General features: G+C 39.4%; 1 protein-coding gene across 12 annotated transcripts in view; it reads left to right on the plus strand.

Annotated features, from left to right (window-relative positions):
- The window catches only part of KLF12 (KLF transcription factor 12), a 235,901-nt gene that overhangs the window by 161,548 nt on the left and 58,486 nt on the right, over positions 1-15,867 (plus strand). For 10 of the 12 annotated variants that reach the window (XM_088050984.1, XM_014251758.2, XM_088050987.1 and 7 more), the window contains one exon: positions 11,117-11,176. The exons of the other annotated variants lie outside the window; for them this stretch is intronic. In XM_088050984.1, the coding sequence (XP_087907110.1) occupies positions 11,117-11,176 (60 nt within the window). The remainder of the gene's footprint in view (positions 1-11,116; positions 11,177-15,867) is intronic. 12 annotated transcript variants of the gene reach the window in all.

Raw genomic sequence — 15,867 nt, forward strand, 5'->3', positions numbered from 1 at the left:
GATAAAGGAGGGGAAGGTTTCTTCACCACTGAAGGCTACTGCTTGATAGACAGGTTCCATATGTATTTTCAATTTCCTAGTCACAACACCAGGCACTGGAGTGCTAAGTATTTTTTCACAATTTTTAGCACACATAGTGAGCCAGAAAAATAAAACAACACATCATGATTTTGCACTGTCTAATTACAGAAAAAAGGAAATATGGAGCACTAGCAAATAATTTTAATATATGACTGGCAGGCAGATACTGTTCTCTGATGGATATCACTTGAATACTTAAAGAATTGGTCAAACCATGGGAAGCTTTTTTAGCTTTTGTACGATGCATTCTACAGTTTGCAAAGGCAAATACATTGAGTATTACTTGACTGGCTCTGGAGCTTAAGAATTAAATTAAGAAATTTAATAATATAACATCAACTTGTTCTTGTTACAGGTTTTATTTAAACAGTAATCTGTTAGTTTATTTCTAAAGCTCCATTAGGAAAACCTAATTTGACTGTGATCTGTAATTTGTCATCTTTGGTTCATTCTCGGTCACAGACACCACACATTGAGCTTCTGAGTTGAAAAGGAATGTTGGCACTTCATGCCGACTGCACTCAATCTATTTCTTACTTGGTCTGCAATATTGTGCCCTACAGGCAGGCTCTATTTTGATTTTAGGCATCTAATATGTACCTTAATATTCAATGTTTAGCAGAGGAGTCTACTGAAAAAGCAGCTCTCGTTCTACATAGCCTTGTTGAAGAGAGGAAAGTGCCTCTGAAGCCTTCCAAAGGGAGCTCCTGTGTGTTCAATTTCAGCATCTAAACTTAGCAGACAGGAATTTCCTCTGAGGACACGGAAAGGCACCTACTGTTCTGCTGAATAACCGGGCAGCATAGGGACATGCATAAAAAGACTTCTTCAGCAGTCAGTAAAGCATAGGTCAAAGCTTAGTGCTTGAGGGGGGCAGGCTGGCCCTCAAGTCTGGACAACTGTCCCACAAAGTGTTCTTTTCTGAGTGAGCTTGTAAGCGCTTTCTGGTGAATAATTGCCCAGAAAATAACGTCTTGCAAAGAGTGGCTGAGAAGTACGCCACAGTAGCATCCTTTACTTCAGTACCAGTTGGTGTTGTAAAGTCTTGTCGTTGTTAAACACAAACCAGTTTGTAGGTGCTTGGTAGCAGGTACGAGACAACAGCTGACCTTTTGCTGCTTGCTTTTCAGACATGTATTCTCTAAAAGCAGTAAGGGGCTAAAGGGCTTCAGACTCTGGGGATTTCAGTATCTGGTGGTGGGCATTTGCTTTGGGTTGATCCTGTACAGCCCCTCACACAGGGGCTGTGAGGAATTGCCTCAGTGCCTTGCCTCCTGCCTTTCCCTGTGTGCTGTCTGTGAGGCTCAGGATTCATTTTGCCTGTGTGGGTACCTGCATCCGAGCCAGTTACCTCACCCCCTGCATACAGGCCGGGTAGCGCTTGGCACCTTCAGGCAGCAATCCCTGTGCCCTATCTGAGCTGTCTAATTTAGGGACAGAGAGAGGCTTCAGCCTGTGAGCTCCTGTTCCTCCCCATCGCCCACGGGCGGTGCAGACAGCTGCCTGGGACACACGTCAGCACTGCAGATCCGCCGTGCGAGGTGCGGCCACGGCAATCCACAGCGCCTGACTGCGGAGCCACTGTGCCAGGAGCTGGGAGCGACAGGATCATTCTGAGTGCTCCCGCATCCTCCCTGGCATCTCATCTGACAGCTTTTAACCACAGAGAAATCAGCTCTTCTCTAGTTTTTGGGGAGAAACTGTTGTTTTAATACAGCCATTTTTAAGCTTGTTGTTCCGGAAATGGCGCTTACCTAGCTGGGTCACAGAACATTTTGGAATGCCTGTTTGAAAGCTTTGCTTTTCATGTCCTCTTAAACTGGATGGTATCCACCTATTTTGCTGCTTTGTTTCAGGTCCACTGTAATTCTTACAAGAGCAAAATACTTAGGAATAAAAACTGACAATGAAACACTAAGAGCCACGTGTTTGGCATTAGTCCTTATTTACACAAACAGAATGTTATTTGCTTGCATATTTGTAAAGTGACCAAGTATGACTGTTTTTTCTCAGGGAAATTGCCTTCTTGCTGCAAGCTTTGTGTTGGCTGAGCTTCCAGACGTCTTTCTCAGTAGTTCTTTTGGAATGAGTTCACAGTTCTCCTTCAGTTCAACAAACCAAATCAATAATGTAAAGTTATAGATACATAAAGTCATTATTTCAAGCAGGGTACTTTGGTGAAATTTCTTCCTGTGACAGTGCTGCTTTATAGAAGTTGCTAAGCCTTAAAAAATATGGACTAAGAATAATTTATTAATCTCAGATAATATGCTCTGGCTGATAATAAATATTGCAGCATTATGTAGATTTCAGTGGGCTTTGCATTGTAAAAGCAGCATTTTATCCTTTTTGTGGTGTGTTTTACAAACTCACTTTGACATGTAACATCTAACAGAGCAGATTTGCCTCTATATGCCTGACACCACTGATGCTTATTACACAGCAAGGATAGCATCATATATTCAGAGCCAAATCTCAGATACACTCCAGAAATCTTTATGAATCCAGGGGAGGAGAAGGCATTAGTCAACCCCTAGAAGACCAGTAAATATTTTAGGGTCCCTCACAGAGGCAACATGCTGTTCAGCCTGGCAGCCTTTCCATCCCTAGGCAGAACTGATGCAGGATGGCCTCAGGAGCCATGTCCATGGTACATAGTAATGCAGACCCTGAACAGAGCATTCATCTCCTTATTTCCTGCACACTTGTGAGGTAAAATGCATTCTTTTACAGCATGCAGCTCTCCATCCCTGAATATGCATACCTTAAGATCTCCTATTTGCAGAAGCTGAGGGCACAAGCAGTAGAGGCAGAGGGTGACTTTTAGCATGAGCTTTTGACCAGTATATTGGTAATAATCTAAAGATGCAGAAATTCCTCTCTCTAGACTTTTTTTCTCCTTAGGTGTTATAAGTGGAGGAAACTCCTTTGATGGAACCATTTTTTCTTTCAAATGTCAAAGAAAAGAGGAACTGTGCATATAAATTGATGATGCTTCAGATAGTGTATTGTTTTCCTGGAGTAAAAAAGAGAGAGAAATTTCAGAGAGGAAATCCTGTCTACTTGTAGTTATTGCTGCAGTTAATTCACTGAGATGGGATTTGTCATTTGTATGTGACTGTTCTGACCTTTAACATTAATTCCTCTTTGCGCTGAGCTGGGTGCCTCCGAGTGCTTGTACGAAAATGAGATAGGGACCCAACCCCTGTTCTCTTCGGCTACTTTATGTGATCGATACATTGCTGCTAATGTGATCATCTTACTTTATTTGTAAACTCTCTGGCATCTATTACTGCAATACAGTAGGAGTTAGTTTTGGATACTGCACTAGGAAAAGAGAAACACAACAGGGAGACAGCATAGCCACAATAGCAATGAACTATCTTAAATTAGTACATGCTTTTCAAATATGATTTTTTTCCCTAGATCTCTTTTTTTTTCTCCCTCCTCTTCTTCAGTGTAAATCAACTTCTCTGATATATTTTTATTTCTTCTGAAGTTTGTATCTTTGTTTCCATCAGCCATTCATTTGCTACACTGGTATAGTTTATTTTCCTGCTTTGGTTGCAATCATTACTAATGTTGTGCCATTCATTACAGGGAACTTTCACCTCATTTTTTTCTTGCCCTTGCAGAAAAAATACTTTGTCCTGAGTCCCAAGAAACATAAGTGAGGGTGTTTCAGCAGTGCTTGTGTGAACTTTGCTTCCCTCTTCTCTAGTACATCTGCCCACCGTGAACAAATGCTCATTTTAAAACTGGCACGCAATTGAATGGTGATTTTACAGATGGAGAATTGGTTAGTGCTCATCCAGAATTCCTCAATAAAGGATTTTTTTTTTTCACTGGAGAACACTAATTGGTTTGAAGTGAAATTGTGGGAATATATCAATTTCAATTTTACTTGTCTCATGAAGAATACACAAGTCTGGGACGCATTTTTCCATTGCAGCAAGACTTTAGAGCAGAAGGTTGCACAGTTCCTGCAATTGGAGGGAGATTGGACCACACACTGAGGAAGATCTGTCTGTGGGCCTCTGACCTCCTCACAGGCTGTAACATGATGAGGCTTCTCCTTGCTTCCTCCAGAGTTCTTCTACAAACTGAACTGACTTGTTAAAAACATTGAGAGGGATTTGTGCAGATATGTAAGCAGAAGACAGTGGTGACACAGAGCCCTGTAAAGCATCTGTGTTATGGTTGGTGCCCCCACTGAGTCATTATTTCAGGGATGTTTCTCTTCTAGTCTTGTTTTATTTTTTGTCAGCAGTCTCAAGTAAGTATCCTGTGGTAGAACAGAATAGGTTTCTGCAGTGAGAAGTGTTGCTGGGTTGGATGCTGGCTACTGACCCAAGGGCCCTGCTGAGCTGGCAGAGTGTGCTGTCTCTCATCTACCTTAGGCAACCTGTGGGCAGTGATGGCTTGTCCGATTTGGACATAGCCTTGCAGCAAAGTTCATCTCTCACAGTGCAAGCTATCTGAAAGCTAGGCTCATATATTTTGGATTTCTTTAGTGGAGAAATATTTCAAGGTCCAATCATCTTACCAGTTATGATCATCTACCTTTCTAAAGGTATCTGTCTTCCCTAGCAGCTGTAAAGAAGCCTCGACAAGTGGTTTAGGGAGAGTGATAAAACTTTACATTGCTGCAGTTCTATATGAGGACATGCCATCTATGTTATTTTCTAAGGCCATGCTGGAACTCTGTGACTTGAGAAGCTGACCTAATACATCTAAATTTGACCTGTGGCAGCTACTTACAGTTGTGATTTCTCCTACCTACATGCACTCCCTACAAGAAGTTCAGACAGCTTGTTGAAGAAGTACTGACTTCTTCTACGGTGTATTTATATGGCATTTTATAAACTTGTTTCTAGCAAAATCTGAATTATCAGAAATATCTGTTTGTATATAAAAATGAATTGGCCTAAAGCCCTTATTAAGGACTTCAAGAGCTTGAAAGACCTATATACTTTTAGGAATTGCTCTTTAGGCAGTAAGTATGAAGCTGGGGTTCAATAAACCCATACTATTCTAAAAAGGTTTTTTTAAATATGTGATTTTTTTATATGTGATTTTAAATGTGTGATGTTTGATAGAAGAAAAATTCAGTAACTTGACAGTTGGGCAGTAAAATCAAAGGGTGACATCCTGTGCATGCAGTAGGATTTTTTGGTGTGCATATTTTCTGCTATATGTCCCAAGGCCTTTTGCCAAGTTAACAAGATTCCTGATCAGCCAATGATCATTAGAAACCAGGGCCAGGTGAATGGCAACTGTAAATCAAAAACAGCTTCTACAGAGAAAATATCACTTTCTGCTTTGAAAGGGCTGTATTGCTTAAACAGAAGTGTATCAGGAGATAGGGGTGTTGTCAAAATGTTCCCTGAAGAAAGCTGATTCAGAAATAAGAGTGCTTTTACCTTGGTCTACACAAAAATCATATCTTCCTGACTCCTCTGTAAGACTAAATTTCCATGACTGATTAGTAGGTCATTCTAGAGCTTTTACCACACCATTGCTAGGAGTAATATTTTCCTTTTGAGAGAAATATTTAAATTAATTGCATCATAAGCTTGAAGAACTAAGGAATCCTGGTTCTGTTGGAGTCCAAAAAGGTCTGTTTCTGTTTGCCATTAACTTTTTTTGGTCTAATGATTAGTCCTGAAACTAAGAGAAGTCTGGATGCTAAAAAAAAGAAAACTCAACACTTGGGCTATTTGGGGTACCATTATCTTGCACTGAAAGAGTTTCTTGTAACATGTATTGTTTCATTCCTTCTGTATATCTCTTTCACTTCCTTTATCTGTTACACAGAAACTTTCAAAGATCTTGTTTCCCAGCTTCAGTTTAGCATCTGTATTGAATTCACATATAAATGTCTTCTTAAACAGAAGTTAAATTTGTTAATTAATTTAAATTTTAGTCTGAGAAGTGGCGATCATTTCAAGGTAGTTGTCAAACTTAGCCATGGCTGGAATTCAACATTTCTAAACATGTTTACACAAACATGCTTTGGAATAAAATGCCATGAAACAATAGGATGTGATTATCATTCATATAGCATTTTTTATCTTCGGAGTGCTTTGCAAACATTAACTAATTAAATTGTACCGGTCCCCTGTGTGTTCAAATATTATAATTATCCACAGGTTAGTGAATTGCTTAAGGCCATGCAGCAAAGCAGAGAATGACTTGGGATCAAGTACATCTGCCTCTTACTCCTGTGCTTAATCCACATTCACTCTGTTGCTCCAGAGTGAAGCTCAAGTCATTACTTGTTAGATATGTGAAATGCATTGTATGGACAGTGAGGCAGGCATTCTGTAATTGCTTGAAGAACACGACACCAAAGAATGAATTATAAATAACATTATGAATTACTGCTACCCAGTTAGCAGTTTGTACACCTGTTTGGCATCTCCTTCCCCAGTGATTCGTTATTCAGCTTTTTATGTTTTTTCTTTCTAAATCAGCACAGAAAGCAGGGGCAGAGCCATGTGCCTTAGGAAATTTAGAGCTATAACAAATACTTTTAGGTGTGGATTGGATAGCAGAACACTACCAGGAAAAGCCACAATAAAACTACCTCGGTGAACTGCTACTTTGACTTACTGATAAGAAAAAGAAAGAGCATTGTCCTCTGCTGTCACTTGAGCCAAAATTACTTCTTGTTTCATTATCTAGATTAGATAAGTTTTTCTCTTTCCTTTTCCATAAGGCAGTTCCTGTGATTTTGTGACAGACATACATGCAGCACAATTAAATCTTAATAGCAGTGCTTACACTGATTTATGGAAATATTGTCCTGAGAGTTTAGGTCAACGCATGCAAAAACACAAAAGTTGTGCAGGTCACGGGTATGTAAACTGCATGTAAATGAGGGAACTATTAAGAGGGGAACACTGTTTGGCAAGGCATAACTGAATGAGCATGTAAATACAGGGATGATAAAAAAAAAATTAACCTACTATTTTTTTTTTTTCCCCTGCCATTTTCCTTTCTCCTGCATAATGGGAAAAGATTGTGGTAGGTTTTCCCATCTGTTAGTTCAATCCTCTTTGACTTGTAATGATTTCACCACAACCTCATTTCTCATGGCAAATTTTTTTTAGGCTGGAGATAAAAGAGGAGTGAATGGAAGTTCTTGGATGATGGATATGAAGAGAGGTTTTATTGTGTTGAGCCTGTGTGCCAAGGAGGTGTCACTGTCCATGTGTGTGTGACTTAGAACATGAGCATTACTATTTTTAATGTATCTCAGAAAGGATACTTGGTTCTTACAGCCACCACACATATGAAATTACTCTAGTCAAAATAAAGGAATTGGAGGCTAAAACAAGAGGTAAAGTAGCACAGTGGCTGGTATTACAGCATCTAATCCCAAAGTAATGACAGTCACAGGTTTCAGAGTCAAACTCTGCACCTCCATCATTAGAGCAGTGACAAAAGATGTGTCAAGCATGAGGTTCTGGGTCATGTTTTTCTTTATTTATCCTTGTGAGGTATACTGAGTTGCCACAGGATAAAGTAGTGCAAGGAAATATGAAAGCTGAGGCAGGCAGAAAATAAGGAAGAGACCAGGATGGATCAGAGCAGGCAGCAACAGCCAGAGCTCTTGTCTATCCTGTGTTGCTAGCTCAGGGGGGCATGGAGCAGGCTGGCAGGCACTGAGGCCAGAGGCTGCCCTAGAAAGTGCTCACCCTACAGCAGATACAGGATCTGCTGCTGGCTGAAAAGCCTAGCATTGCAAACAGAGCCTGAAAAATAAATTAACCTGGGAATGACCAGAAGCTGACATCAGGCAGTAAAAGAAATACTTGGTTTATGTACTCATTAAAAGTCAGCAGTCCCAGTCCTGTCAAAATATGTCTCCCAATTATTTGCATGAAAAGTACAATATTTAGCATAGTGCTGGGATAATGCATGATAAATTGGGGACACACAATGCTGTCAGATAGATATATAAGACACCATGATATTTCTCTTAGGAACTGATGAGTACTGCTGTTTCTGTAATCAGTTGCTTGTCAGGGCCAAAGAGTCAAACCATTGATATATAAATCCACAGGAGGAACTATAATAATGACCAAAATCTCAGTCATAAAAGTTTCAAAAGTACAATAACAGGGTAATGTTGTATAATAAATTGTTTGCTGAAAATTATTTACCAAGCTGAACAGGTTGATTCCTTTTACACTCAATTTTTCCACTTCAGAACTGCTTGCTGTCTATATCACCACATAATTTCTGAGATCCTTTGCCATTCCTAAAGCATAGTCAGGATAATAGATGTGGTTTTCCTTTGGCTTGAGAGGAACTACAAGTACATGTAATTCTGTAACAGGTACATTCTTGTCAATATAGTGTGTGACACAGAGGTTGCACTATCCTCAAATGCTTGCAACACATGAAGTACTGCAGGTACTCAGGAGCACGATGAGCCAAAATTTGATCGAGACAAAATGCAGATTTTCTGCCTTTGGGAGAGGTCTGGTGGAGGTGTTGTGAGGTTCTGAAATAGGTGATTGGCTCCAGCAGTGCAGTAGAGCACCTGCACAAGGCATTAACACTCCCACAGTATAGTCAACAAAGAGTTAAAGGCTTTGAAGTTCAATGGGAAGAGCAATCAGCTTCCTAGAGCTGTCTCCACTTACATCCTGGCTAGGTATTGTGAGTTGTGTCTGCTCTCTTTGGAGCTTGGTCTTCTGAACTGTAGTACTCCATTAAAGTAGTTTGGAAAAAAAAAAGAGCAGCTCACATTCCCAACTTTCCGTTGTGGAAATGAAGAGGTCAAGCTGTGAGCTTACCTGTTTCTGCATGTTGTAACGCCCAGAGCATGCTGTCCTCATCCCATCGGCCATCTCTGTGTAAAAATGTGACAGACAGCAGTGGTGCCCACCTGTGGCATAAAAGCCTGGTGGTTAGAGCACTAACTCAGGAAGCCAGATACCTACATTTATATGCAAAAGATACCCAGGAGTGGTCCTTTTCCTCTTCTTTATTTTACACCTGTGTTTTGGATTGGGAAGTGACTGTTACAGATCCTTTTTGTGCTGATTATGTGGTCTGAGATGTGTTTAAGCCATTTTCATAGCACATATAAGCTTCAAGTTCCAGAGGCAAGGGTTAGGTACTTCTCTCCATGGTTTCTGGGTTGTATAGGAGGATGGGTGGGAGGCCACAGCCCTTTGGCTTTCAGGCCAAACAGAGAGAAGCATAGAAAGTTTTAGGTGTCTGTGAGATTGGTTGGATGATGCCTGAGTGTCTTTTGCTTCAGTGCCTGGATACTGTAGGTTCTAAACAGTTGTTCTAGTTGTCTGCTAAATTTTCTACTGTTAAAAGTTCAGCATGCAAATACTCAACCTCAACAACTGTATTTTGGTCTGCCCTGTTGCTTAATTGTTAAAAAGGGAACTTTATGAAAAGGAGTGTCCAAAATTTACAGTTACAACTTCTAGGTTATGTATTGTTGCTTATTATCACTTGTGCGAATAAATGATTTTCCAATAAGACACAAAGATGACTACAAATTAATTGACATGGAAGAGAACAATTGGTGTTAATGGTTTCCAGTAACCATTTTTCCATTGCATATTGCTTTCAGTTGAGGGCTGATGAGGCAGGGGAGATTTTGTCGCAGTGCTCTTTGATTAGGTACTGACACAGCTGTAAAATAAAATCTGGACCTATTTGATACTGTGGGACAAATACTTGATACATATTTCTGTGAAGGAAGAGACTACATGGAGAGTGGAAAAAGAGTGTGGAAAAATGCATAACATTTTTGTGTTAGGCAGTGTTAGAGCTAGTAACTTATACTACAGAAGTTAGTTAGATAATTTTGTCATCTGCATAGCGTATTTCTGTCATTATCAGAAATTTAGCATCTAACAAATGACAAAAACAGTAAAGAAAGCCAATATTTACTGTACATTTGAAGCAGGGAGATGCGACAGGTTCAAAGCATGCAGTGCAAAATTTTGAGAGAAAACAGATTATTTGTAGGTTTCCAAGGGCCAGTGGAAAATGCAGTTACAGCAATCAAGAAAAGTTGTTCTGAAAATTTCCTTTTCACTTTCAACAATTCCTATGCCAACCTGGACATTTTAATTGAGCATTATAAAAGATCCAAAACATTTTCAGTGCACATACATTCAACTGTGCTAGCTATTTTATGATTCATATTGGTATTCTAATATTTTTGCTAGTTTCTTGGGCATTTGCCTCAGACTACTTTCACAGCACATTTGAGGTGTGAACCACAGAGAGAAGGACTAAAGGGACTTATTCATGTTCTTGGCTTTCTACAGGTCTTTCATTTTTAACCCTTTTTTTAACCTTTTTTTTGTTTTTTCCGAAAACCATCTGTTTGATGCTTCTTACTTGAGCACATGCGGTAGATCACAATTTGTCAGTGAAAAGGAACATTTCACATAGTCCAAATCTCAACCAGCATAGGAGTTTATGCAGCTATAGCACTGTGCATTTGTGTTGTTCATTATTAAAAATAGTATTTTAGAAGATTGTCTCTTTTTCCTGGAGTCCCAGTTCTAAGTAGAAATGTTAAAGCCTAAGTTTTTTGGTGTTATGTCAGAAATAATATTACTGATGCAGCAGAATTCTGGGAGCAGACGTTCTCTGCAGCAGCTGTTTCCTCTTAATGTAATGATGTCTACCTGCTGTAGATTCTCATTAGAGTTTACCTCTTTGTCACTGATTATTTTTAATAAGAAAATATGATCCATCATGATCCAGAATTACCACTGAGTGACATGTGGGCCCTTTAAGCTTTGACTTTGCTCCCATGAAAATTAATCACAGAGTTCCTAATGACTTACTTATCATTAGCTGGGACATCTACAGAGCAAATTCAGTTCGAGAAGATTTTTGAGTGAATGGGAAAATTCTAAAGGGCCTTCCACACTGAGGCTATGTGCCTTACTTTGCAGTAAGTGTTCCTCAAACTTGTCTTAGTCCCCTTCGATTATTTGGGGTAACTTAAAATTCCTAATTGTCTGTGTTCAATTTCCAGAGAGAGCATGTGGGGCTGTGCCAGGTCAGCTGTTAACCCTTTTCGTTTTTTCAACTCCAGGTATGAAGCATTTTATTGTGTATTATATAATATTCTGTTTTATTGATAAAGTCTAGTAGCAGTGCTTTTCAGGTTTCTCTCCCTCTTTATGTCATGACTGGGGGATATGTGGGGCTAGACAAGATCTGAAGTTGAGGGTTTTTTTTTATCTTGGGGCTCAGAGGGTGGTGGGAAAGCTGCAGTTCTTATTTTTTTATTTACCAATCGCAGTGTTTAAAATATGAGAATAGAAAATACCTTGTCTGATGTTTAATAATATAAAGTGTTCAAAGTAGTCTACTGAAATTGAGTGATCAAGTTAACGTGCATCAATGTAGCTCATGTTATATTAAGTCATTGCCAGGTACCATGAAGCAAAGCTGCAAAATGTAGGAAGGGCTCTTCACAAATATCTCCTTGTTTTAATTTCAAGGAGGGCAGAATTTTAAAACTGTACTGTGTAATGTGCCTAGTAGATTCCCTGTTTTTTGGGATGTCAATCCAGTGTGGGGGGGTGACTGGGAGACTTCAGCAAGTGTTTTGATGCTGTGAGGGCCCTCGGGTTCACCCCACTTGCCCAGGTGGAAATGATGTCAAATGACAGAAGGATGTACCAAAGCTGGTAGGGTTCTTGTTTTTGTGGGATTCATGGCTGTTGCTTTAGTGGGTTTTAAAATAGTATGCAGTGAAATGTCAACTCCCAGTGTGCTTGCTTGCTTGTCTGTCCTTCTCCCTTCTTTTGTTTCTTTTGTGGGCCCCTCAGAAGATTCCTTTGTAGTTTTATTTATTATGGGACATGTCAACCCATCAACTCACTGCTTTTTCTGCTCTTAGTGACCTGTGTGCCCTCTGTCTGTGGAGTACAGAAGAAAAAAACAACTTTACACATTCAATATAAGCAAACACTGTACAGAACAAATCAAATCCTTCACATTTATAAGCTTAGTAATAAAATTAAGAAGAAAGCATGTTTAGGAGCAATTATACTTTTAAATTGCTAATAAGTAGTCAAATACAGAAGTCATTCCTCAAGACTACTCCTATCTCCAATCTGCAGTTAATTACACTACAACTGGTATATTTATATTAAAAATTTGCAGAATCTTATTACTCAAACATTTTCAAAGTAGCAGCAGGAGCAATTTCTCTGTTAGAGGCAATAAAAATCTTTTAAGGTATCCTTGGCTATGAAATTGAAACAATACATTAGTTTTTAAAAATCCTTAGAACTTTCTTTGATCTGATTTTATTATCAGTGCAACCTCAGAAATTATTCTGAAGAACCTACTAGTCTCTCAAAATGTTTTGTTTCTAAAATATATGCATATTTCAGAGACAATTTTTAATGCAAGCTTCTTTAGCTTGCATTAAATTAACTGTAATATTTTGCATATTGGCTTTTATTCTGCAGGAGGCATTTTCAAGAAGGAAATTTATGTTGTTAATTTTTTGCTCTTTGTTAATGTGGTCAGTGTTTTGCTTAAAAAATCCCTTTATGAATTTATGTTGTATTTACGTACCATAGTAGTGAATATGAAATCCTACTAATGAGACTCCCTGAAAAACATGCATGGTTAGATGAAGATGAAGATGGCATAAGTCAGCTCTAAACTGCTGAAAGTTAGTGTGCTCTGACTGGAGTGAGAGGAGACTGAAAGGTAATATTTAGCAAGGCAAATAGGTTCTAATAAGAACATTAATTTGGAAAAGAGCTGTAGGGTTTTTTATGTCTTTTTAAAATAAAGAACCAAATTGATCAAGAAATCACATCTGTCAAACCTCATTTGGGCCATGTGGACCTGCATGAAAAGTGGAAATGAGATAAGTGATATTAACATTAAAGTCAGTGCATTATTTGAAAGTATGAATTATTAAGGTGCACTTCAAACTGCTGACAGTGGTAGGAGTCTTCCTTGCAGCTGCTCCTGCTTCTTGGGGTGTGGCATTGTTGGAGTTTGGGAACAGTAACTGCTTGTCAGAAGTGAATTCTGCTGCAATTAAATGCAGCCATATGAGTGGATATATATAATTTGAATTAATTTTCCAGCCTACCCGGATCTGGGTATTTTTCAACTTCATATTCCTAAACTTTTTTTCACTAAATCGCAAGAAAGTTATCCTTCCATAAAATTACACTCAAAATTAATGGTATTCCAGTTAGGAAAGTATAGAAACATTCCTTGATACTTCTATTTCTTTGTGATGACAGAGGAACAGAGTGGATCACAAAGTCTTGAAGAAACATTCTTTGTAGGTTTTGGGGGGGGGGGGTTTCCTATTTTTTCTTACTGGGTTCATCAAATCTACTAAAAATTGTAAGTTTTATTCAAAACCAATTCCACACGAATCTGCATCTGCTGAGCTCTGTGGATGGCCAGGGGCTGGGATGGTTGCCTCAGTTCATGCACATCTAACTGTTAATTTCCTCTAAAATGTGGAGCATTTTGTCCATACTGCCTCCTCTGATCCACTGGGAGCAAAGTGATAATGTGTGTGAGTTTCACGTGTTTGGGGCACAATGTGCCTCTTCATCTTTGCTGTCTTGCAAAGGGTATTGCTTTTACTACTGTATAATCTCCCCCAGTCTTCTTTTTAACACCTCGTCCACAGGCTCAGCCAGATGGGAGATGTTTGGCAGCTGGAGGACCCAGATGCCAAATTCTGGAATACAGCTTTACTGCATTGGCAAATGGGTTCATGGCTGGCTTCTTGGCTTGCACCTCTGCTAAATTCTTGGCTACTGTCTAGCTGGCAGCTGTGGCACTGCCTCTGGGGCTGTGTTCAGGTCAAGCTGCTTTGGAGTTGGATGGCTTTCCTGATCTGAATTACTCTGCTGGACACCGTTTTCACCTTAGTTCGCTTTGACTCTCCATTGTTCCAAGATAAACGCTTGCAGTGTTCTGTTGTATTCCTGACATTTGTAAGACTAATTCGAAGCAGTCATTCTCATTTGTCACCAGTTCAAAGAGAAAATAAGCATTGCAGTGCAGAGTACTGCTTTACTTGTTAGCATTCCCATTAGTTAGTAAGAATGTTAAGGCCCAAGTCTTGTATTTGCAATTCATCTCCAGGACCAAATTGTTAACTGAAGAGAACAGGCTTTAAAGGATATATTTCTTACATCTAAACTTTGATTGCTTTCAGCCAAAAGTGAATCTAGCATCTTTTATACAGAAAAAAACCCACACACATTTGCAGAGGTAATTTGGATAATTTTTAAAGAACAGGATAAAGAATAATGATGATGATAATAAATAGGAAGTTACTGGTAATAATTAAGAGCATTGCCAGCAGAAAATGCTTGATCTTCTCTTTGCCGGATTTGGAATGTCCTCATTTCACATTTTAGTTTTACCTCAGGTTTTTTATTAGGCTTTTTTTGTTAGTTTGTTGTGGGGTTTGGGGTTTTTTTCATAAATGAGGTAATGAAAAATTAATGCATCTAGGATAGCCAAAGCATTTGAAGTAATTCCCTAATCTATTTATTTTCCTTTATGCAGCTCAGTGCATAAACACTACTTTCAATGGGAAAAACTGCAAAATCAGGAGGTCACTTACACTCTGCATACTTATAGTAAAGATCAGATTAGTCATACCTACTATGAAATTTTCATTCCATTTCTCAGCTAGACTGAGACTATGTTGTGCTACACTAGAGGCACTGGTATCTCTGTTACACTCTCAGAAAACTTTCTTCATGCTTGAGTGAATAGCACTTGTGCATCACTGTGAAATGAAACTTCTACTTGTATATTATATTATGGTTAAGCTTTGCAGGTTGATCTGATCTCTGAGGAAGAACAGTTGAATTCCTCATTATAGTCACTAGAGGAAATTGCATGTCCCGAGAACAACCAAAAGGAAACCCTTACCTGTCTAGTTTAGGTGTATACTTTGCTGATGGCCTAGGGAATGTAAGTGCTTCTCTGGGAAAACAGGTCAGTTACATCAGGTCAATCATTATGGACTGTATAGGGAACCAGTAGGAAATAAGAGCATTGTTTTCCCTCAGAGTAGTCTCTGTAGCCCTTTCTGGACTATGATGGAGCAGAGATAGTCTTTTGTCTAACAAGCTGGCAGCAGCAACAGCAATTTTGCCACTTTTGCAGATGAGCTTCATTATTTAGCTCGTCAACAGTGGGAGACCTGAGCACAAGCTTATGTCATTGGGATCCTTGCTGCAGGCCCAGTCAGATTAGATATGAGGGGAGCAGGGAAGTGTTATTTCCCTTCTTGCTGGGTATGGGCAGTTGTATGGACAGGAACATGGAAGTCACGGCATAGGGAATGAGAGTGGGAAAGAAGAACCTGTATCCTTGCCTGAGTAGGCAATGAATAGGATTGGGACTGTAGGCTCCATTCCCTGGAGCAGCATCAGACCAGAAACAGTTGTAGATACTGAAATAAACCTTCCACTATTCCCCTCTAAATGCATAGTGTCCAGATTTATAGTATGGAGCCAGGATTCCCCTTTTCTGCCCAATCTTTTAGCCTTGTGGTTCTTGCATTCCTGATTACAGAGTAGCCTCACTTCCATGGACACTTAAGCAGAAGACCCTACATCCTTACAGCCAGATTATTCCTGGAGTCATGCTCCTTCTCTGGGTGAATTACCTGACTGCAGGGCTACAGTACAGCATCTTGCCAGTTCCACCACCGTCAGAACTCTGCCTGCCATTTGGGTCGTCTAAACAAGGCACAGGCAAAGTTCA

Source organism: Pseudopodoces humilis, chromosome 2 (genome assembly GCF_049639895.1).
Source record: "Pseudopodoces humilis isolate 2021_Gansu_Grassland_sample_001 chromosome 2, ASM4963989v1, whole genome shotgun sequence".
In the NCBI taxonomy this organism is placed as follows: domain Eukaryota; kingdom Metazoa; phylum Chordata; class Aves; order Passeriformes; family Paridae; genus Pseudopodoces; species Pseudopodoces humilis.